This window comes from Caretta caretta, chromosome 2 (assembly GCF_965140235.1).
Source record: "Caretta caretta isolate rCarCar2 chromosome 2, rCarCar1.hap1, whole genome shotgun sequence".
Classification (NCBI taxonomy): domain Eukaryota; kingdom Metazoa; phylum Chordata; order Testudines; family Cheloniidae; genus Caretta; species Caretta caretta.
In genome coordinates, this window is record NC_134207.1 from 123333223 (window position 1) to 123357557 (window position 24335).

The 24335-nt window shown below is 39.5% G+C and overlaps 1 protein-coding gene and 1 long non-coding RNA gene across 6 annotated transcripts in view; one reads left to right on the plus strand and one right to left on the minus strand.

Moving 5' to 3' along the window:
• The window catches only part of LOC142071092 (uncharacterized), a 31312-nt gene extending 21778 nt beyond the window's left edge, over positions 1 to 9534 (minus strand). Inside the window, exon 1 of the long non-coding RNA XR_012667048.1 lies at positions 9255 to 9534. This is a non-coding gene — a long non-coding RNA (uncharacterized LOC142071092). The remainder of the gene's footprint in view (positions 1 to 9254) is intronic.
• Positions 1 to 24335, plus strand: part of PIGN (phosphatidylinositol glycan anchor biosynthesis class N) — a 140678-nt gene that overhangs the window by 34860 nt on the left and 81483 nt on the right. For all 5 annotated transcript variants that reach the window (XM_048839694.2, XM_048839690.2, XM_075125417.1 and 2 more), the window contains 4 exons: positions 1425 to 1531; positions 6318 to 6442; positions 11061 to 11191; positions 16229 to 16345. In XM_048839694.2, coding sequence (XP_048695651.1) covers positions 1425 to 1531; positions 6318 to 6442; positions 11061 to 11191; positions 16229 to 16345 — 480 coding nt within the window. The remainder of the gene's footprint in view (positions 1 to 1424; positions 1532 to 6317; positions 6443 to 11060; positions 11192 to 16228; positions 16346 to 24335) is intronic.

The following is a 24335-nucleotide window of genomic DNA, read 5'->3' on the forward strand; positions in this document are numbered from 1 at the left end:
CTGTTTCACAAGACAGCATGATATAGTCTTTAATGTGTACAAAATGAGATTGTCTTGTCCAGATACTATATTTTTCCACGTCAGTAGGACACATTGTTGCACGTTTGCATTTTTCTGAAAATTCTCATTCATTAAAGTGACGCCTGCCTTTATACATCAGACCTAATTTTTAAAGATATAGACTTTGAAGATTGTGCAGGTCTCAATCCATTCCTAAATTATTCTTGCATATTACAGTAATGTGGTTGCCCTCCTGAGCTGATTGGAAGTAACTAATTTGCATCTTACCTTGAGCTTTCTTTACTCATTTTTTTTTCTGTTTAAATCTGAGTGTCGTTACTTCGTTTATTAAAGTCTCAATGATATGGCATTTCTCACTTGGTTTCACATTAGGTTTAATATCTGGAAGTTAGAAGTCTTAGTTTTTCAAAGTTAGAGGTAAAGATTTTTTATATTTGATTTTTGCATCTTTGATCACCAATTCCAGACTAATGATCTGCACTTTGACCTCTTGACCACCATGTTGCAATATCTGTGGTAAAATGGCATTTTAGTGGCCTTTGGGTATATCTTTTCTTAATCTTTTCTTAATTTCCAGTTATTAATCTGTGTCAGAGTGATAGAACCAGTACAGTAGAATCTCTTTGATCTGAAAATCTAAGTTCAAATACGGCATCAAGCATTTATTACTTATGTGAAAAAGTCGTCCTCTTAGGGGCTGTCTAGATGGGGTGCTCAGGAAAATTAATCCAAATTAACTAAAGATGTGAATTTGAAGTGGATTAATTAACTGCATTAAACCCTGTGTGGACACACTCTCATTCAGAAGTAAAATGTCCTTAATTCTATTTAGTGTAATTCACTTCCTTAGTCTCCTGGAGTTGGGAATCATATCCCCATCTCCACGTATAGGCATACTGTTTAGTGCATGGCAGACTAGTGTGGGGTAGATTTATACTCTAGGCTTGCCATGAACTAAGTGTTCATGTAAACAAGCCCTTTTCCAAACTCTTGTTCTAAATAGATTCTATACCCCTCATTTCATTTTGATAAAATTGGATTGTATTTCACTCACTTTTTGCTTTTCCAAACATTATTTCCTTCCAGGAACTGAAGGGATAACATGGATTTAAAAAAAGGCATAAAGACATCTCTGACATTGATATTATCGATACACTGGCTGATAAGAGAATAGTTATACAACTCAAGAAACAATAGAACATAAAGTGAGGAGAGAGTTAAGATTATTCAAGAGGCATCTCTTCTTTCTAATCTCTTTTCTTGTCTTTGTATGGGTTTATCAATATTTTGCTCCCTCATGTCCTGTATTTTAACATGCAATCTATATATTTTTTTATTAAGGAAACAGAAGTTTAATTTTCTTGCTTCTACCCAATATTGCATCTGTATTGTTGTTTTTGCAGGTGCCAGTGGGGATCACGTTTATACATACTGTTACACTGCAGAAAAGGAAGACTTTGGAGCACAAGATGCAACTAAACTAGACACTTGGGTTTTTGACCATGTTAAGGTGAATAAATATTTCGTTTTATATCACTTATGCATTATAGACACAGGTTGCAACTGGGCAATAGAAAAAAATACTTACCTCTGGGTTTGTAATAAGGTCTTAGGTTTCATGTCTGACCTGGAATTTGGAGATAATTAATATACAGTACTGGTTCCTTGAACCAAATACTACCACTGTTACAATTGATAGTAGTAAAATATTTATTGTTTGAACCCTACTAAAAGTGTTTTTGAACACTCTCCACTTCACTCTTTCATACCAAGGTTTGCTTGTTTTTCCATAGAAAATGTTTTAAGCTGTTGAGTGACTTCCTAAAATAAAGCCATAATTTTTAAAAGCAATCTGGGACCCATTACTGAGAACTTCTATCAACTTTGTGAAGGATCTGTGGTTGTAGTTTGTATTTTATTTTAGGATATCATATCCATACTAAAGCATTTTGGTGTGGGAGAGCCAGGAAATTCTGATCTCTTTGCTAATACTATTAGGGTTCTTTTTATCCAGCATAAGTGTGTAGTGTCATTCATTATAGTATCATGAGGTATCCACTCATACATATTTTAATATACTAGTGGAGATATCTGTTCAAGGGATAGGCATATTTTGAATTCCCCAATTATCATGACATCAAAGCTACAGTCTAGACTATAATATGTCAGTTTCTGCTTGAGGAAAAACAAGAGCAAAATGCTATGACATTAGTTCATTTTAACAAAGCTCAATTATCTTTACAACTTTCTGATGCAATAACATTATTTTCTTCTCAAAATATTCAATGTTGAACTTTATATATAGGGGCAAAAAAGTATTAGTATTCCTCAGGTGGTCATCCAGTTTCAGAGATGGAAAACTATTAGAACTAATCTACAAAGTCAATAATAAAAGTCAGCCACAATTTAACGTCTTAAAAATACACTCTAACTTACGGTCATACTTAGTTGATCTTGTGTGGTTTAATGTAGATATTTAAGGATACTTGTGAGCCTTCATTGTAAATAATGTAGTTGTAATTCCCCCTAGGGTGGCCTTCTTCTGCTGGTTGGTGTAGAGGGAAGGTAATACTATGAGCTCACACTGCCCCTCCTTTCTGTCTTTGGGGAAATCTAGAGTGAGTGATGCTAGGCACTCCAGTCCGTGCGCGCACACACAGTGCAATGACTTGTGTCATTTCCAATCTCCATGACCTAGTCTAACCACACAAGTGAACTGGTTTAACTTAAGGTGTGATAATTTTTAAATGATTTAGTTAAATTGTTGTACCTTTGTCTTTGGAGACTCTTAAATTGGCTTATATCAGTTTAGCTTGCCATGTAAATTTACTGTTATAACTATTTTCAAGCCCCTCTCTCGTCGACTTACTTTACTCTTCTCATCGGGGGTAGAGCACGGGGGTCGACTGGAGAATGATCTGCTGTCGATTTGGTGGGTCTTCACTAGACTCGCTCAATCGACTGTCGGTGGATCGATCTCTGAGCATCTATCCCGGCTGTAGTGTAGATGCAGCCTCAGTGTTTTTAAAAACTGGCTTTAGATAAAGCACTAGAATGTAAGACTGCTCCTTGCAGTAAACTCTGACAAGGGTGATGGACTAAATGTCAGAGTAGATCTATAACTTCTGTGTTTCCTAGTGCGTATCTACAGTATATCTTTTGTAATGACAGGTGACACACAACCTTAAACTACTGAAAATGCAGGAGTGATTCTAACTGATCATTCAAATATTCAACACATTTTACACGATAATGAGGTATCTGCCTATTTCACGGTGGGTGGATTAATTTATTTCCATTGTTCACATCACTTTCCTGAATACTTAACAGATGGGTATTTCAATGTAAATTCATTCATTGTAGGTTAAAGTTAAATTAATCACTTAATCCCTTTTCTGTTCTCCTTAATTAGAAGAATTTTTACTTTTTCTGATCACCAGCTGATTTAATTTTTAAAAAAGAAAAGCATATTACAAGTCTACAGTATTCTGGCTCTCAAATGAAAACATTGATAGGAAAAATCAATGAAGAAATTATCAAAGTTTCAATTAGAAATTCATTAATTTAGAAAAACTTGAGAAACTTTAATAGAGTTATGGTGCTTGAAATTTTACATTCTATATTAAACAGGCATCTACACCCTTTCAACAAAATCCACGTAGTTATGACTTATGGGAAGTTCTGTTACTGTCATAGTTTTACTATCCATTTGATAACATTATATATTTTATTAATATGTACAACTAATGTATTAATAAATCATTCGGAAGCTGAACCAGAATTTAAAATTCTTACCCACTTTTTTGCAAAATTGTGAAATGTTAACTGTTGCCTATCTCTGTTGTAACACACCTGTATGTAACCCTGCATTGATTTCGGACTATGCAATGTCATGTAATATATGCACAAAGCCAGATGGAGTGCCCACCGCAGAACTTGTAAAATAAGTCTTTCTTCCTGCTCCTATTACACTTCATTATTACCACACTCAACACACTTTCCCTTCTCTTACTTATGCATGCATGTGAAAATTTAAATCTGAAAAATTAACACTTCTTCAAAACTGTATGGCTCCTCTTCTCTGACCTGTTCCATATTATTAGATTGATTGAATGTCAATGAGGTGACTGCCAAGTTGCAGAAAGGAGTGTCCAGAAAATTGTTGGTAACTGTTTTTCATTATAAACCAGTATTTGCTGGTGTCTTTCCCCCCACCCCCCAATCCCCATCAGACTTTCACTGACTATCAGAATAAATTACTACATGGACATCTTGAATTATAGAGGGAAAGTGAGATTTTTAAAATTTAATGTGAACTCATCTAGCAAAAAAGAAAACCACAGCTCTGTATTTCCCTCATTTCAGATGGCATTCTGGCTAATTAGGCCTCAAAAGGATTTGCCTTGAAACGTGATCCACTTTTTAAAAAAAAATTTAATTTCAGGAATTTGAAACTTAAATTTGCCTCATTGATATTTTTTTTTTAAAATGTAAAAGCAGGCTTACTCTTTCCTACATTCAAAAATAACACTGGTAGTCCGGCTGTGGTCTGGAAGTCCTTGCAAGAGTTCTGATCCTGCAATCAAAAATGTGCAGGTGGACCCCTGCAAAAATTTGTTTGCAGAAAGCAGTCAAACTGAGCATTCCATCAGTTACAGAGTCCCTATTCAATCTATATTATTGTGTGTTTCATGTTTTAAATACCCAGTGACTTCAATTATAGTTTTCTTGAATAGGGACTTAGAAGCAGACTATATAATAATGCCACTTATATGCAGATTTAAGTGACTGGATGTGATATTCTGGGGACCATCCAGACGAGTAATGGGTTCTGTCACTGCTTGCCCTGTAATCCTGGGTATTTTTATGCTATGCAGCTTTTGTTCAGAGCCCTAACAGCAGTAGCCTGCCTACAAGCACAAGGTCTCACTCTGGCTTCCACCAGCCTTATTTCTGGCTGCCTTGCACTTCAAACCCCTGCCAATTTAAGGGCTTCCAGCAGGGAGCCGGGAGCCTTGGTGCAGCCGGACTGCCTGTGGTGGGAGCCCAGGCAGCAACCCAGTGGGGAGCAGGGAGCCCTGAGGGACCTGGGCAGGCACAACCTGCCTTCCAGTGGGAGCTGAGAGCCCAGGAGGCAGCCTGGCTTAGAGCGGGGAGCCCAGGTAGCAACCAGTTTTGAGCGGGGTGTGGGGTGCCCAGACAGCAGCCCACCTGGGAACGGGGAGCCGGGAACCCAAAGGCAGACCAACTTGAAGCCGGGAGACCATGGGGTGACAGCCAGATCTGTGAGCAGCTTTCTTGTCAATTTCACTGCTCCAGCGTGGACTTCAGCAGCAGGGGGAGATCAGACTCACCACCTCTGGGAGTCACCTCCAGCTTCAGGAAACTCTGTAGCTGCTGTCTTCAGAACACAACTCTGAAGGCAGCAAAAACATGAGGGTGGCAGTGCAGTGTCACTAAGAGGATCACGTTAAAATGGCTGTCCGATTGCATTTCACGTTACTGTAATATGGCTGGCGTAAAACCAGATGGCCATGCCAAGGCTCATTTGTTCTGAGACAGAGTGACTTCCAGCTCATGCCTCAGGAAAGTTTCTGTTCTGACATATGCAAGGCAGATGCATGTTCCACACTCCATACATTTACAAAACACAGTTGCTTTGATTTGGTCTCTGGAGATGAACCATATTTTGGTATGTCGGTCCTGCAAAACCTGTTTCCAAAGTAGTAGAACCCAAATCATCCCACTCCCTAGAATTTTTCTTGTGTTTGGGATGTTACTTGTTTGTGTTTGCATGTAGAATGCAAAAATAATGGTCATCTGACAGCTAACACCAATATTTACTTTAATAATAATGGTCATTTAGGAAGAATCTTAGTTTTCTATTTCTCATTCTTATTTGGGATGCCTGGTTTCCCATTTCATATTAAGAAATAAGTGGAAGGTTACAAAGCAGGAGTTAAACTCAGGGATAGTGTGTGACCACCAATGCAAAAGAAAGAAGGAAAGGATGGCTCACAATCCTACCTGCTATCACTGCTCATAGGGACCGTAAAAGCTTAAGAACTGGAAGATTTCTGCCTGTCTTGCTCTAGATGAGCCCCGGCAGTGAAAATTTTACTGGAATATTATCTTCAGATAAGCAGAATAACACAGTAATTAATTTGCTGTTTCATAGTTTTGCACAATACAACTCCTCTGATATAAACATTAAATAAAATCGGCATTTTAATAGGCTGTGTCTCCTTTTTTTCCATGGTTCTCAGAATAACCCTTTGATGGTTTCTTCCCTATAGAACTTCTTCCAAGCTGCTGGAAGTAATCAAACATTGTTCTCTAAAGTAAATGAAGAAAAAGTAGTTCTATTCCTGCATTTGCTAGGGATAGACACAAATGGACATGCTCATCGGCCAAACTCCAGGTAATTTAACACACTAAATATAACTTGCTTGTTAGCGTTTAACACACAACATTTTTTGTCCTAAGTCAACTTTTTCTCTGCAACAATATTTACCAATCTAGATAAAATGCTTGCAGTTTTGATGAGATTGTACAAGGGGCAAAGTTTGAAATTGCCATGAAAAATTAAAATCTAAATTTCTTGAATTTTGTTAGTTTAAAATCTTATAAGGTTACATTAACATAGCAAATTTTCATTAATTTGCATATAACTACAGTAACATATACAAATATATTAGCATAATTGACTGTTCTCAGGCAGCCAAGGACTGAGAGTCACCTTGTTCCTCCCCGCCTCCAGCAAGAGGGAGATTTGCTGGCTCCCTGACACCTCCAGTCTGTTAGCACCTAAACAATCTTCTCTGGCTATGCCAGCCCTGTCTTTGCCCTACATATTAACAATAGCTGGTCCCTAAGCCCTTTGAAGCATTCCCCTGTAGTGTTCAGCCTCTTATGCACTGAACCCTCTCAGAAATACCGGGTTGCCTATCCCCAAGGGAACAGTACACAGCTGCTTGGATGATTCAACTCCAAATCAGGTCCTATTTAACACCAAAGCACTGAAATAGATTTCTAGTGAAAACAATAAGAAGTTTATCATCAAAGGTTAAGATTTAAGAAAGAGAGAGAGTAATGATAATGGAAACAGAAATGTTACATATAAAATAACACATTTTCTAGAGATTAAATTTAAGAAGCTAATCTTCTGTCTAAGGAAGTCTGTTTCACCCAAGTGTCTTTTATAGTGCTTATAACTAGGACAAGTTGGGATCCTGTTTCAATAATGTAATCACACTGTCTTGATTACTTCCTCTAGTGCAGGATAAAGGGATGTCTTTTTGCTTTCCACTTATATTTCCTAAAGTCGTTGTCTGCCCCAGAGACAAGGCAACCCCAGGTGGTTCATTCTCTGATGTGCTCCTTTCCTGTTGACTCCATATGTAAATAAGGCTTTCATTGTGTTGGCTTACAATGCTTAATTTACATTTGACAGGGAGATACACATCTTATCTCCTATCTGGAAGAACCCTGTTTTTCTCTTTGGTTGGTGACAAACTTCAGAATGTATATTTTCAGTACATATACAGCTCCTGAAATAGCATCTGTACGTACATCTTACAACAATATTCATAACCAGTTTGACACCGGCTTTCATTTAAGATCTCACATGATATCTGCTCGGGTAAATGCCATGAAAGTGGTGTGCTAGTTGTAGTGAATTTGTTAGGAGTTGCTGTTATGGAGTTGCCTAGTTGGCATTGAGGGGTTCTTAGGGTCACAGCATATATCTCTTAATTCTAATTATCAAGGGCAGTAGCAAACTTATTAATTATACACCTAATCAAAAGAATACCTGGCAGATTATTTGTTTTTCCTTTTGCCCAAAATGAAGTTCAGAGTCCATCTTAATTCCACAGTAAACAGGAAATCCAGAAATAACAAGTCTGATATTGCAGCCTTATTGTAGGTGAACTGCCAAGTTTTTTGGATGGCAATTGAAAAAAGAAAAAATTTTAAGGCCATACATCATTACAAAAACATTTTGAAACAAAATTTATGACAATCCCATTCATTTTCCTCTTGAGTTCTGTTTCCCTTTTTCACCTGAGACAGTGCAAGGAATTGGGGCTAACCTTTGAAGCAGGCAAAGCACATGACTGTGAGCCTTCTAAATGGAAGTGTCAGGGCTCCTCTCTGTCTTTATTTTAAAACGATATACTTTCTAGCCTTTTAGAAAAATGTGAATTGATTGGTTGGTGATAAACTAGTCATTGTGGCTTTCCCCCCTTAAAAATTCCTGATTTCTGGCCCACCATCAGACACACAAGGGTGTTTGGGGCCCACAGAATCCAGGCTCATCAAAATCTCAAGACAAGCACTACATCATGAAATCAATTATTGATATGTATAGTAACTTAAAAAAGAGTTTTAAAATTTTCACTTTTAAGTCTACAATTGCTGTGTTAATACATTGGACTCTTTTAAAACTTTTAATCTTTAAAGGTTTGCAGTTCACTTTTAAATTATTGTGACATGGAGACCACTTGCCAAATGTTTTACTGTTCTTTGCAAACTATTATCTCAGATTGGACAAAGGTACTGCACCAAACACATGTCTTGCAGGGTGTTTATCCATAAGGAGTAACATGTAAGGTATCTACAGAAAGCTCGTAACTTATCAAGACTAATAATCATTGTGAGATGTATCTACGGTTATTTGTAACATTCCTCAGATACAATCTGGATTGCTGAATAGCAGTTCTCAGCTCTCCAACCTGGGATGCCTTTTACATTGCTTTACTGGTAAACAGCCACTCTTGGTCAGTTAACACACAGGCTCCAGCATGAAACATGCTTCCAGCTGCACAGTATTGAGTGCTACTAGCTAGCCACTCATGAATTAAACTGCAGAAGAACACCAGCAGATTCTCTAGTCCCAGATTTCCCCCCAGAAATGTGCATCTTGTATTGGCCAGCATCTTGCTGAACTGTGCAAGCACATATAAAGTCCGTCATTTCATCAGTGGAAAATTATATGCACCAGCCTTGTTATCCCAAATGGAGTTTCCCACACACTTTAATCACAACTCACTGGTTAGATAAAACAGTGAAACAAGTTTATTAACTACAGAAAGAAAAGAAAAATTTAAAGTGACTACAATTAATGAGGCATAAAGGTCAGGATTGGTTACAAAAGAAATACAAGATAAAATGCAAGCTAAATGCCTAACTTAACAAGCTAAGTGAACTTAAAAGCAGAAGGTTTTCCTCACCATAAGCTTATAGCAGTCTGTACTGGCTGAAAAGCCTCTCAGCCAGCACTCCAGCCTCTCCCCTCCCAAGTTCAGTTCTTTGAGAGTCATTGATGCCATGAGCAGAGATGAAGGAGGACAGTGAGGTCAAGCATTTTTCTCCCCTCTTTATAATTCAGTTTCTTGTGCTAGAAACATCTTTGCTGAGTCATGGTGACAAACAGTCTCTTGTGGACATAAGGTTTGAGTCATCCTTGTGATAAAATGTACATTTCTTGTTCATGCCTTCTCTATGCCAGAGAATGGCTCTTTGAACAGGTGATGGTTCATTAACACCTGGCTAGGGTGCCAGTGTGTCTTTGTCTTTGAAAACTGGTTTGGGCCTGCTTTTCTAACTCTGGAGCATGTAACAACAATGTTATACAGTAAAATCTTATAACTTTACATGCAGTGTTGATACACACATTGTACCAGGACAATAATATTCTACAGATTGAGTTTTCAACTGATATTTCACAAGGCAAACAGTAATGTTTAAGGAATAATGTAACTATACTGAAAGTGCACTTTATAATCTTGTATCTAGAGGTTAGTCACCAGGGGATAATATGTTTCAGTGATGGCCCATTCAAGCAGGAGGGAATTGTTACTTCTCCCTGGTTAACCGTATTAATGTATTGCAATGTATTGCAATGTTCAGTTATCTAGCCTTGCTCCATCCCAAGCCTATCAATGGAAAACTGTCAGAGACAACTTCAAACCATCAAAACCACATGGAGGTTTAAAAAAAAAAAAAAAGATTGCCCTGTCTATGCATAGAGACAAAAGACTGTTTCAGCATAACACAGAGTGGGGAGAGGCACTCTGTATCCATGCACTGAGGAAAAATCTTGTGGCCTGGGGATGTTTTCATGAAAGTTTGGATCTTAGTTCCTGTGAAGCCAACTGGCTCTGCAACAGACTGAACTTGGGGTCGGGGGATAACAACCTACTTTATTAGATAGGAGAGGTAACTATTAATAAATATAGACCCAGGTTTGCATTTTATGCTTTTGTATTGTAACCATTTGTTTCCACCACTCTTTCTTGTTTATAGTTGACTCTCTATTCTTTCTTAAATAAACCTAATTTTGTTTTATTATAAGTGCTCACAAGTGCCATGTGATTTACGGGAGTGGTGGTTTAAGGTAAAACCAGTAAACTGGGATACACTGCTTCTTTGTGGGTGAAGGTTCTGAGATTTCTGAGAGTAGTCAGTGTCAGGCTGGGTATCACAGGAGAACTCTTCAAAGGGACTCGGGGACTGGGGTGCACTTGCTGTTAACATGCAAGGTGAAGACAGGGCTGGCATTGGCCAGAGGCGAGTGCTTGAATGACTAACAGGCTGGTGGTGTTAGAGAGCTAACACCCAGCCATTGGGCAAGGCTATCTCTCGCTAGAGGTAGGGGATAACAAACTGACTCTCAGTCCTGGGCACCTGAGAACTGTCACACTTATCCACCTACTTAGTTACTGTAGATTACTAAATTCCAGAGTCCTCTATCAAGGGCCAGTTTGACCTTAAATAGACACAAACAGTACAAGAACCCTCCACACCACACTGCAGCAGGTCAACTCAACTGCCCCCCGGTATCAGCTCTAGAGAAAGCAAGAGACACCTCTAGATTCCCTTTGATAGCTTGAGGCCATGTAAATCATGAAGTTGGCTCTAATCAAGAGGCTTGCCTTAATGACAATGAGTAATCTACCATATACACTGTATTCTGCCATCTGTAATTCAAAGTTCACAGTGAAATCAAATAATATATTTTTCTTTCCTTGCTATAGGGAATACAAGGACAATATCAGAAAAGTTGACGATGGCATAAACGACATCGTTTCACTGCTTGAAGATTTTTATGGAAATGATGGAAAAACTGCCTTTATCTTAACTTCTGACCATGGAATGACAGATTGGGGTGATACTTTTTAAATCTCTAAAGTTACTTAGCAGTTGAGATTATTGGCAAATTTCTGATTATTTAGAATATGAGCAGGTTTGGGAGCTTCACTCACTATGAAAGCTCTGCTGCTTCCACTCTGCCAGGTGCTTGATTTTGTATGGGGCCAAATGACTCACTGCAACTTTGGCTGAGGAGGAGAAGATTCTGGAGTGATGGAGTTCAGGACTCATGGAGAGAGAAAGTTTACTGTAGTGGAATTTCCATTTAAATGAGTCTCCGTCCTTTTCATAAAGGTCAAAAGCTGCCCTGTGCAGCTAATTAAAGCTATGTTGAGACTAGCTGAACCCCCATAAAAACACAAGGGGACACACCTAGTGTTAATTTCCAGTTGCATACAAAAAGCTATGTTAATGCATATATTCTTTGATCACTTCACATTTTCTACTTAAAATATTTTGTGTGGTAAAAGTCCTTTTAATACATGTTGTTATCAGTTACACCAAAGGGCATGTTCATCTTATGTGTGAAAAAGCTTGGCTAGATGCTCTCTTAAAGACTGATAAATTATGACTTCCTCCCCCAACAAAATTAATTACCATAAAATAATCATGTCAGCTACCAAAAAAGAGGTACATTTTACTAGTCTGAGGTCTTGGCAGCAGTTGTGCTGTAGTGTAAGACACATGAGATTCAGAGAAACTTCAGTCTTTCTTTTTGTGGACCTGGATCAAATGTACCACTATGGTGACAGTCAGACTTCAAGGGGAAAGAGTTTGCAACTTCCATGTAAAGAATCTATCTTCCAGAAAGCATCTGTATCATCTAATAGCCTTCTGAGGAGGAGCATAAACTAAATAGGGTAAAAAGAGCATGCTCAAGATCTCCTCTAAGGTTTTCTCTTGTGAGTAGCCCCATTTAAGCAAAGAAACATCTGGTTTCAGCGATGTAATCAGATTGAGTACTATGTTGTATTTTTGTTGCCAAATATTACAAGTGGGGTTTGTGTATCAAGCTGGCACTATGTGGCAAATAACTGCAATAACTCATGGTGTTATATATTTCTACTTAGATGTGTTTGGGGATGCAGAATGTGGGTTTACTTGAGCATTCACTAGGCCAGTCCTATGTGTGTCCAATTGGAAGTATGGCAGAATAAATGGTTACCATTAGCGTTCTGTAATTCTGAGGTAAGGTTAATCCTCTTGAAGGAAGATTCTGTTCTAATGGGTGGTAAGCCATGGAGACTTTCCTGCCCAGCATCCTTGGAAGCTATTTGTTTTGAATAGCAGTATATTTATAATTATTAGCATGAGGCATTGTGAATCATTGATGTTTCAGGTACATTTCAGGAGTAAAATACAGAGTTGATTAATGCCTTTTGCATAAAACTACAAACTGTTCAGAGATGGAATAACAGGATTTGTTTACTCCCTAATAATCCATCAGAGAGGATAAGAGTTTATTTATGCCTATCTTTGAAAGCAATCAGTCCAATTATCATTTGCTCATATGCAGAACAAAGGTCTGTTTGAATATTACATTTTATTGTTGAGTAGATGACATTTATGTTGGCACATTTGAATTTTAGAATACATTTTTCCTCTTTGTTCTTACAGGCAGCATTCACCACAATAGAAAGACTTTGGGTGTCACTATCATCTTCCTAAGCCTGACTTTGCTTTTTTGTTAATGCATATTTTTGATTTTTGTTTCACAAGCTGAAAATTAACTAGCTTTGTGAAAAGTGCATCTGGAATCCTGGAAAAATATTTAGGGATTCTGCAGGTAGCTCTCTTTAGCTTGGAGGTTATTGATCATGACGCAAGGCCTTTGAAAGTAGAAGGAAAGGAAGACACTTGAAATGAGCCAACAATGTGGTGCAGTTGCAAAAAAGGCTAATATCTTTCTGGGGTGTATTAAAAGGAGTGTTGTATGTACAACATGGGAGGTAATTGTTTTGCTGCACTCAGCACTGTTGAGGCTTCAGTTGGAGTGTTGTGGCCTAAGGCATCCAACTTTGGGTGCCACATTTTAAGAAAGATGTGGACAAACTGGAGGGAGTCCAGAGGAGAGCAACAAAAATGATAAAAGGTTGAGATAAACTGACCTGTTGATGAAATGTTAAAAAACAAAAACAAAAAAAAGAGCATATTTAGCTTTGATAAAAGAAGACTGGGGTGGAGGGACCTGATATGTTAAAGACTGTTTGTAAAAAGAATGGTTTCAGAGGAACAGCCGTGTTAGTCTGTATTCGCAAAAAGAAAAGGAGTACTTGTGGCACCTTAGAGACTAACCAATTTATTTGAGCATGAGCTTTCGTGAGCCACAGCTCACTTCATCAGATGTGTACCGTGGAAACTGCAGCAGACTTTATATACACACAGAGAATATGAAACAATACCTCCTCCCACCCCACTGTCCTGCTGGTAATAGCTTATCTAAAGTGATCAACAGGTGGGCCATTTCCAGCACAAATCCAGGTTTTCTCACCCTCCACCCCCCCACACAAATTCACTCTCCTGGGGTGGGAGGAGGTATTGTTTCATATTCTCTGTGTGTATATAAAGTCTGCTGCAGTTTCCACGGTACACATCTGATGAAGTGAGCTGTGGCTCACGAAAGCTCATGCTCAAATAAATTGGTTAGTCTCTAAGGTGCCACAAGTACTCCTTTTCTTTTTGTAAAAAGAATGGTGATTAATTGTTCTCTGTGTCCTGTGAAGGTAGGACCAGAAGTAATCGGCTTAATTTGGAGCAAGGGAGATTTAGGTTAGCTATTAGAAGAAAACTCCTTAACTATAAGGATAGTGAACACTGGAATAGGTTGCCAAGAGAGGTTATGGAATCCTCATTCTTAGAGGTTTTTAAGAACAGGTTGGACAAATACATGTTGAGGATGATCTAGATATATTTGGTCCTGGCACAGCACTAGATGACCTCTCGAAGTCACTTCCACCCCTACTTTTTTATGTTAACAGTTGTGCTATTATTTATTTTGAGTCCATTCAACATGTGTTAGGCACCTGACAAAAACAAGTAAAGACACAGTTCTTGCCACAAAGAGCATATGGTCTAATTTTGACATGACACAAGGAATGATGGTCAGAGACACACACATAGGGGGCAAAGAGCTAGGTGAGAGGAAAGGGATAATAAGAATGAATGTCATGTGGCTACTCAGTAAGGCAGTGGCACACATTCATGGGTCAGTTTAAAACAAAAAAAATTTACCCTAAAATTTACTTTTCTCCTGTGATGGATTCACTACACTGGAGAGAGGTCCTAACTCATGCCTGATGAATGGAGGCAGAGCTCCCTTTTTGAAACTGAAAACTCCCATCTGATTCTATCCCAGTCATTGTGCTCTACAGAGAAGAGCAAATGTTGCCTCTTCTGCTCTCTGTGCGAGGACTTTTTCAAGGAATTCTTTCCCCTGAAAAATATTTTATTTTTTCCACTGGAAATTTTTTCCTTCTCCATTTGTCCAGGCCATTGTCTGGGGAGGAGAAGATCTTCTTGGAAACCGTTTGATGTTTGGGTCTGGGGACTTCCAAACCCTAGTGGTACATCCCACGTCCTTATAGTAGTTGTAGAAACTGAGCAGCTGCTGCAGCAACTTCAAAAGGCTTCTGCATATGAACTCAGAAAGAAGAGAAGTCTTGCATTGGAAGGGAACGCAGTGGTTGGGGCAGATTTTCCCAGAGTAGTTCCCAGGGGGATGTGCTTAGCAGCCTTCTGCTTTGCTGAACAATGGATTTGGGATACACCGAGGGTTTCAGAAGGGTAGTCTTAGCACCTGACACCAACCTGACTCCTCTGCTGGATAATCATGCTTCCACTAAGAGCCAATCTTCTCACTGCTAGAAAACAGTTTGCAGTTCATTGGGGACAGCAGCAGAGAGAGGAGTTTTCGAACCTCTGCTAGTCTGCTCTCTGCCAAGACCTGCACTATGAGAAAAAAATCTAAACAAGTTCAGGTAGGGGAAAAGATCTCCCTTAGTGAGCCCATGCAGATAAGCAGCATCTATTCTTCCCTGCTCCTGCACTTCTGCCCTTCTTTCTCAGAGCTAGTTTCCTTTGTACCCAAGGTGCCATCCTTCTTGGATTAGCAATTTCACTGATTGGCTCTGATCCAGTCATCAAAACAGAGAGAAGTGGGAGAACTTTGTGTGTAGAGGCTTAAATCCACAAATCCTTCCCAGATCTCCAGGTTCTTAGGCTCGAAGCGGCTTACAAGAAAGCAGAGTTAGTTAGCAAACTTCAACCTTTCATTTGTACCCTACCAGTTGTCATGCATGCAACCTCAACTCTATCTCTGGAGCATATATATTAAGATTTCATCTTTAATTACATAATTAAATTTGATATTCTTTCAAACCCTTCTCATACACACACGCGCACACACACACACACCTTGTAGAATGCATTTTGTAAGGTATACTGGGAACAGGACAGGGCACCTATGGTTCCCCAGCTTGTTCAGTGGGCACCTTTCACCACTGGAGACGGACAGTGGAGGCTGCAGATACTTTATACCTTTGAAAATCAAGTCAATTATTTAGGTGCCTAAGACCCTTTGCCCAAATTTATAGACATGTTTAACTTTACACACCTGAGTAATCCCTTTGGTTTCATTGGCGCATGCAAGTTAGGTACATGTATATGTTTTCAAAGGTTTGGAGCCTAAATGCTTAACTTTGGGCACTCCAATTTGAAATTTTTGACTGGAATTTCCTTGTGCCTCGGTTTCCACATACTTTAAAATGCGGAAAAATATCTATTTCAGAGGGTGTGGTGAAGCTGAAGTTAGCCAGTGTTTGTAAATTGCTTTGTGATTCTCAAATGGGTGGCACTACATAAGTGCACACTTTAAAAGAAAGGTTTCTAAAATGTCTCTTGTCATTCCAGTAAAATAACAGGTGGTGCTAGTGTAGCCTGCCTGAAGAATATAGACAGGATATTTTTTCTAGGCAGAAATTTAAACTTGGCTCTGTGAGAGCACTATTTGCCTTGCTTATCAAGTCATTGTGTGTTTGGTTTGTCATATCTGTAGGCTCTCATGGAGCTGGCCATCCCTCAGAGACTTTAACACCGTTGATTGCTTGGGGAGCTGGAGTGAATTATCCACAGAAAGTCGCATCCCAGTTCTTTGAAGATGAATTTTTAAAAGGTATGTAAACAAATCACCAAATTACATTAAAAGAAATTACTTTTTGTTTTGTTGCACTACTTTTCAAGGGAAAGGGCAATATTTGTACCTCACATCTATCCGATTTAAACTGCATTGAAGTTATGAAGCAGTAAGGTTTGTAAGCAAGAAAACAAAGGCAGAATTTGCCCCAGAGTACCTTGTATTCTACATTACAAGAAAAAGGGGTGGTTGGGGGAGTATGTGGTGATGGTTGTGGAAGGCTTGTCTCATGAGTAAAATCACACTTGCAGAGTTACCTTCCAATCAGCATATCAAGGGCTTCCCAACAGGTGTGAGAAGGATATTCATGTCCCAGAAACTTTGGATGTCCCAGATGAAGCATGGTTCTGAGGATGCCTCTGAGGTTAATTTATCTGCACAGAAGCCAAATACTTTTACAATGATTCCAGACTTTCTTGTAGCCCCACCATAGCATAGCAGTAGTCATGCTGCCATGGTCTTGTTTTTTGCAGATGGCCTGAATATACTCCCCATCCCCAAAGAGTTTCTTAAAAGGGTGGAGCTGCCTGCATAAAATACTGATTGGGTAATCCTGCAGGTTTCCAGGTGAACAGAATACAGTGGAGAGCATAGCTATATTCCTGGCTTTAGCCCTTCCTGACAACAGCCCATGGTTTCCAAATCTCCTGAGCCCCAAATGCATGTCTCTTGCACAGAGAGACTTCTGTATTCTCTGTTGAAGAAATGGATGTGCCGTGGAAATACTGCTTTCCTCCCACACTCCTCTTCTGCAAATTGGGGGCTCTTCTGTTTCATTTTCCTTTCTGTGGCTGTAGTGGAACTTAAGGTAGTTGTGCTTTTGGAGTAAAAGAAAGCACTGCCTTGACCCTTCCTTATGTTTTCTTTTTTTCCCTTTAAATTTTTTTTTTATTTCAGAAAAATTATGCAGTGCTTGCAAAGTGCTAATATAGAGTTCATCTTTAATATTCTAAATACATGGTATATTAATGTACTGGACTACTGAAATGTCATTGGGGTTCTGTGTTGCCATGCATGTTTTGAGATATTACATCATGCACTTGGCTTGCCTTTCTCTTTTCTCTTGTACTCCATTTTTGTACTTGTTTCATTTCTCAAGACCTCCTGAGGGTCTAAGATTGCTCAGGATCAATGGGGTAGCAAGTTTCTATGTTGCTATATTCTTTGTCCGGCTACATTAGAGATGGGAGTAAAGAGGCAAAAATGAGCAGTCCTGAGGTTTTCATTCTGCCATATGCTTGAGAAGAGTAATGGTGTCAGAGACTAAATAAATTTGAGTACTCTGGGTATAGATGATAACATTTCACTTTTTAGGATCAAGTATTTGCACAAAATTAGTGCATCTCCAGTAGGTTTGAAAATAAGCCACAAAATAAATATATTGACAGTAAGCAAAAATGGCTGACTTTGAGGGCTAGGTCATGAAGGTTGAACTGCCAGAAATGTCAAGGTGTAGTTTTCTGTGTAGTTGTAGCCATGTTGGTCCCAGGATAAGAGAGAAACAAGGTAGGTGAGGTAATCTTTTCTTCTTCTTTGAGAGTGCTCCACTCTAGGTGCCTCAGGTGCCTCAGATCAGATATTTTAGGTAGCAGTATCCATTTGGTCTGTGCATGCATTCTCTGCAGCCTCATGCCTTGCATGGTGGCTATATAAGGTTACATGGACAAATCACCCGCAGTTCCTTCTCAACTGCCTCAGCCTAAGACGGAGTCTCAGCAGTGTCGGAGTTGAGCTTACCTCAACTGTATTTTTTCTTTCTTGTTTCTTACTAGTTACTTAGTGGTAGTTCTTAATGTTTACTTTGTGTTAGTTGTACTAATTTTATAAATGTTAAAAAAATTAAAAATGGAAAAAATATTTGAAAAAAAGAAGAGATTTTATTTATACTTTTATGATAGGGACTGTTGTCCTCGTGCCTATTTTTTTTTCTCCCCTCAGGGGAACTTAAATGCTAGGAGGGCATGCCCAGTTCTCCTGGTTTTAAATGCTGCCTTTTGTGCCAAGAGGCTATCCCAGTCAGTGACATAGAACTGTTTATTCGCCAACCAAACACAGTTTGAACAAACTAGTCTTGATGACTTTGGTCATGAAAAACTCCCTCGACTGGTGGAAGGATACTCACAATGTTTGTGCGGGGGGTCTTCTTTGCTCATCCATGTCCAATGCTCCAATGTCATGCATCCTTATTGGGATGGGAAACCCACCTAGAAACTCACACTGTTCAAGGCAGGTGATCTCCTCTCGAGATCGCTTCAGTCTCCCTGAACACTCAATAATAGACTTAAAAGTGGCAATTCTTCAACAAAAACAACTTCAAAAACAGATTCCAGTGAGAAACTGCAGAACTGGAAATAATTTGCAAACTGGACACCATCAAATTAGGCCTGAATAAAGACTGGGAGTGGATGGGTCACTACAAAAACTAATTTCCCCCTGTTGATACTCACACCTTCTTGTTAACTCTTCGAAATGGGCCACCTTGATTACATTAGCGCTACAAAAGCCTCATTAGCACTATAAAAGTGATTTCCATCCCTGCTTGTCAACTGTTGAGAATAGTCCACTTCCACCTTAATTGAATTGGTTCGTTAGCACTGACCGCCTAATTGGTACGGCAACTCCCATCTTTTCATCTGCTGTGTATTTATACCTCTCTACTATATTTTCCACTCCATGCATCTGATGAAGTGGGTTTTAGCCCATGAAAGCTTATGCCCAAATACATTTGTTAGTCTCTAAGGTGCCACAAGGACTCCTTCTTGTTTTTGTTAATTTACTTAGTTGCCATAAATAATCATTGTTGAGTGATAAGAACTTGTGACTCAGTGTTCTGCTTCGACAGCATTACACAGCAACTCCTGGTAGGCTGCGAAGTAAAGAATAAAAGTGTAAAATGAAACCCTGCTCTCCTGTAAGTTCATACAAAGCATCTCTGCTACACCACTAAGCTATTATACCCAGTGATGTGGTTTTAATAAAGTTGTTATGTTATGTGAAAGGAAAGATTTACCTGAAGATCTCTGTGAATTTAACAGTTCTCTTGCCCGCTTTCTTTCCCACCCTCCAAAAACAAAAAAGTTTAAGAAGGTTGCATAAAGAAAATGAGAAAATCTAAAATCCTTGTATTTTTTTAGAACATTTTGATATTTTTGTGTTTTTTTTTTTTTTAAAGATCGCATACATCGATGCACAGGCTTAATGTCATGCAACTGCTTACAATCCTTTTGGATTTTTCAGATATACAAGAATCCATAGGAGACAACACAATTGCTTCTAATGCCTGCAAATGTTTTATTCTCTGTTTATGCAAACAGTTCCTTGGCGGTTTAGTGAGTTTTTCGTTGTTCCATCACCCCCATCAAGGGTGGATGTTACCTGAGGCAGTGGCTGCAACAGAGAGTTACCCTATCCAATTTGGTATGGAGTGATTGGTGTTCTCCTCATATGGCTCGAAGGCACACTGCTTGCTCTGAGATGACAGCCTTCTCCTTATCAGTCATTTCACCTGTATTTTGCCTCCCCTAAAGGCTGATCAGATTCTTGCTAAGCCAGTAATACAGTTTGACAGCACACCTATATCAGTAAAAAGAACAGGAGTACTTGTGGCACCATAGAGACTAACAAATTTATTTGAGCATAAGCTTTTGTGGGCTACAGCCCACTTCATTGGATGCACAGAATGGAACATATAGTAAGAAGATACATATATCTATCTATATATATACACACATACAGAAAACATGAAAAAGTGGAGTAAGAGGCTAATTAATTAAGATGAGCTATTATCAGCAGGAGAAAAAGACCTTTGTGACTTTGTCCTCACCCACAACTATTTCACATTTGGGGACAATATATACCTTCAAGTCAGCGGCACTGCTAGGGGTACCCGCATGGCCCCACAGTATGCCAACGTTTTTATGGCTGACTTAGAGCAACGCTTCCTCAGCTCTCGTCCCCTAATGCCCCTACTCTACTTGCGCTACATTGTTGACATCTTCATCATCTGGACCCATGGAAAAGAAGCCCTTGAGGAATTCCACCATGATTTCAACAATTTCCATCCCACCATCAACCTCAGCCTACACCAATCCACACAAGTGGTCCATTTCCTGGACCCTACTGTGCTAATAAGCGATGGTCACATAAACACCACCCTATACCAGAAACTGACTGACTGCTATACTTACCTACATGCCTCCAGCTTCCATCCAGGACACGTCACACGGTCCATTGTCTACAGCCAAGCTCTAAGATACAACCGCATTTGCTCCAATCCCTCAGACAGAGACAAACACCTACAAGATCTCTATCAAGCATTCTTAAAACTACAATACTGACCTGCTGAAGTGAAAAAACAGCTTGACAGAGCCAGAAGAGTACCCAGAAGTCACCTACTACAGGACAGGCCCAGCAAGGTAAATAACAGAACACCACTAGCTGTCACCTTCAGCCCCTAACTAAAACCTCTTGAGCGCATCATCAAAGATCTACAACCTATCCTGAAAAATGATCCCTCACTCTCTCAGATCTTGGGAGACAGGCCAGTCCTCGCTTACAGACAGCCCCCCAACCTGAAGCAAATACTCTCTAGCAACCACACACCACACAACAAAAACACTAACCCAGGAACCTATCCTTGCAACAAAGCCCAATGCCAACTGTGTCCACTTATTTATTCAAGTGACACCATCATAGGGCCTAATCACATTAGCCACGCCATCAGGGGCTCGTTCACCTGCACATCTACCAATGTGATATATACCATCATGTGCCAGCAATGCCCCTCTTCCATGTACATTGGACAAACCGGACAGTCTCTTCGCAAAAGAATAAATGGACACAAATCTGACATCAGGAATCATAACATTCAAAAACCAATAGGAGAACACTTCAACCTCTCTGGCTACTCAGTAATATATTTAAAGGTGGCAATTTTGCAACAGAAAAGCTTCAAAAACAGACTCCAACAAGAAACTGCTGAGCTTGAAGTAATATGAAAACTAGATACCATTAACTTGGGTTTGAATAGAGACTGGGAGTGGCTGGGTCATTACACATGCTGAATCTATTTCCCCATGTTAAGTATCCTCATGCCTTCTTGTCAACGGTCTAAATGGGCCATCTTGATTATCACTAAAAAAGTTTTTTTCTCCTGCTGATAATAGCTCATCTTAATTAATTAGCCTCTTACTCCACTTTTTCATGTTCTCTCTGTGTGTGTGTATGTGTATATGTATATGTGTATATATATATATATATATATATATATATATATATATATATATATATATATATATATCTTCTTACTATATGTTCCATTCTGTGCATCTGATGAAGTGAGCTGTAGCCCACGAAAGCTTATGCTCAAATAAATTGGTTAGTCTCTAAGGTGCCACAAGTACTCCTTTTCTTTTTGTGGATACAGACTAACACGGCTGCTACTCTGAAACCTATATCAGTGTCTGCTTTGTGCAACGCATAGCATTATCCATTTAGCCATCATAATGACTCCTGTATAATTCTCTTCTTTCTGAAAAGTTGTTTTCTGATTCCTTGGTGAAATGAATGTTGCACAGATTTAGGGCCTGCTCCCAATGAAGTCAATTCGAGTTTTGGCATTGAGTTCAGTAGGAGCAGAATTTTGTTCTCGCATACAGATTTTACTATTCCAATTCTTGCCTATTGCAGCTTCTGGAGGCTGCTCTTCTAGAAGCTTCTGGAACCAGAGTTTCCCCTTATATAGCGAACTCAGGCTCACTGTTTCTGCACTGTTTCTGTGCCTTATCTACGGGATATTATAGAGGGTTTTGCCTTTGGATTGGATGGGCCTTAGCAAACTTCCTGCCCCCACATTTTTTTTAAATTGATATTTTGACACTACTTTCCCTCCGTTCCCTTTGTGGCTGACTGCCCAGCAGACCTCAGCTAGGAATTTGGAGAGCAGGGTAAGAGTGTTTGTGTACTGTCCACCAGTAAGCCCTATCGAACAGCAAGAAAATTACTATGGGCACCTTATACAGAGCCCATGCTTTATCCGCTTGAAATGGCAGATAAGATCAAAAAAGGCACGGTCTGCAGTTAGATGGAGGGTGTTTTTCTCAAGGTGTTTCTCTTTTGTGCCCCTGTGAGTCCAACCCTACCATGGGCAGTTCTGCAGGTACCCTCCAGTGTCCCAGCAGCTCTTGGATCTAACTAAGTATGGGTGCCATAAAAAGCTATTAGAGAGAGATAAATAGTGTTGTATTTTTGGAAGCATTTTCCTGGGAAAGTACTGCATTCATAGCTTCAAAAGTTTCTAACGGAGTAGCCTCCATGAACTGCAGCGTGAGTAGTCAACCCATCAGTTTTGTGTCTCCTCTACACTATTGTTGTTTTATTATGAGTAAACAAAATTGTTCTATTACAGAACAGGGAACAGAAATATAGGTGAGATTCTCATGGAAATGAATTCAGTTTATTTTGATATATCACTATGAATACATGTCTAATACTGATAATGAACTTCATGTGTTACCATGGGAACTAACTGTAAATATGTTTCTTACTGTTAAGCTATATAGCTGTTGTATGTGAGTTGAGAGCAGAGAAAAAACATACACTCAAAAAACATACACCAATAATCAGACCCCTGAATCTAATCACTTGAATTAAGCAATCAGAATAAGCTTGGCACAGTACAAGACCCAGAATACAGCTGCCCCAGGCAATTTATAGTCTAAAGAAAATAGAGTACATAGGCGACATCGGGAGGCCCAGACAGGGGAATGACTAGGATTTTTAATATTTATTTTAATAATAACAGACTGAGCTAGAACTGTTCATTATATTATATCAGCGCTTCTCTGATTATTGTAATAAATTTGATTGATTTACGCTTATTAGTTACAAACTTTATTAAATAGAAAATATTGTGAAGGTGAACTGATTCTGTCTAACTCATCTGATGTAGCAGACAGAATTCTGCCTTTGATCTCTGTGTGGTATCCATTTATGTCAGTGGAAGATGCATGTGCAGATGGAGGACATTATCTGATCTATTCAGGCTTTATCTATACTGAGGGAACTTAAAGTGGTTTTCCCCCTATTGCTACCATAAGTTCAGCTCCCTAGTAAAGAGAGGCTGCCACTGGCATTTTAACACCCTGTCTGAGACCTTGTCTGAGACCTGCTTTGACTGGGTACATGGCACTGTGCTTAAAATGCTAGTCGCAGTCAACAGCTCTTTTCAACCCCTGTCACTTTCCCCTACTTCTCCTTCTGTTACTGTGGGAAGGCTTGTGCAAAAAGATGGGTAAACTGCCTATTCTCCTCTGCTCATGACATCACCACTAGGAGGACTAATTCAAAAATTAGAAACAGAGGCAGTTATGAAAAAATAAACTACTAACTTAAGTTTTAAAATGGCCCCCAACCCCCTTCCAGTTTGATGTTGGTTTCTAAAGAGGAAAATGTACATACAATAGACTGGAGGCTATTTGGGGCCAGGTGGAAAAAGAGCCCTTTATATGAGGTCAGCACCTTAATTGGCTAGCAGTAAATAATTAAATCTGACTTTGTCCAGACCAGCATTTTGGTATGTCTTGGGCTGTTAAACAATAGGATTTTTCTGAGCCTGGTCTGGCTGTCTGCCACAAATACAGGAACTCCTCACTTAAAGTCATCCCTGTTAACGTTGTTACATTGCTGATCAATTAGGGAACATGCTCATTTAAGTTTTCCAATGCTCCCTTCTAACTCATTTGGCAGCCACCTGCTTTGTCCACTGCTTGCAGGAAGAGCAGCCCGTTGCAGCTAGCTGGTGGGTGGTTGGAACCAGGGTGGACTGGCAGCCCCCCTATCAGCTCCCTGCTCCCCTAAGTTCCCTGTACAGCAGCTGTTCAGTAGGCTATAAATTGCCGGCAGTTCAGCTGTCCCTCCCCCCACTGCCATGTGCTGCTCCTGCCCTCTGCCTTGGAGCTGCTCCCCTAGA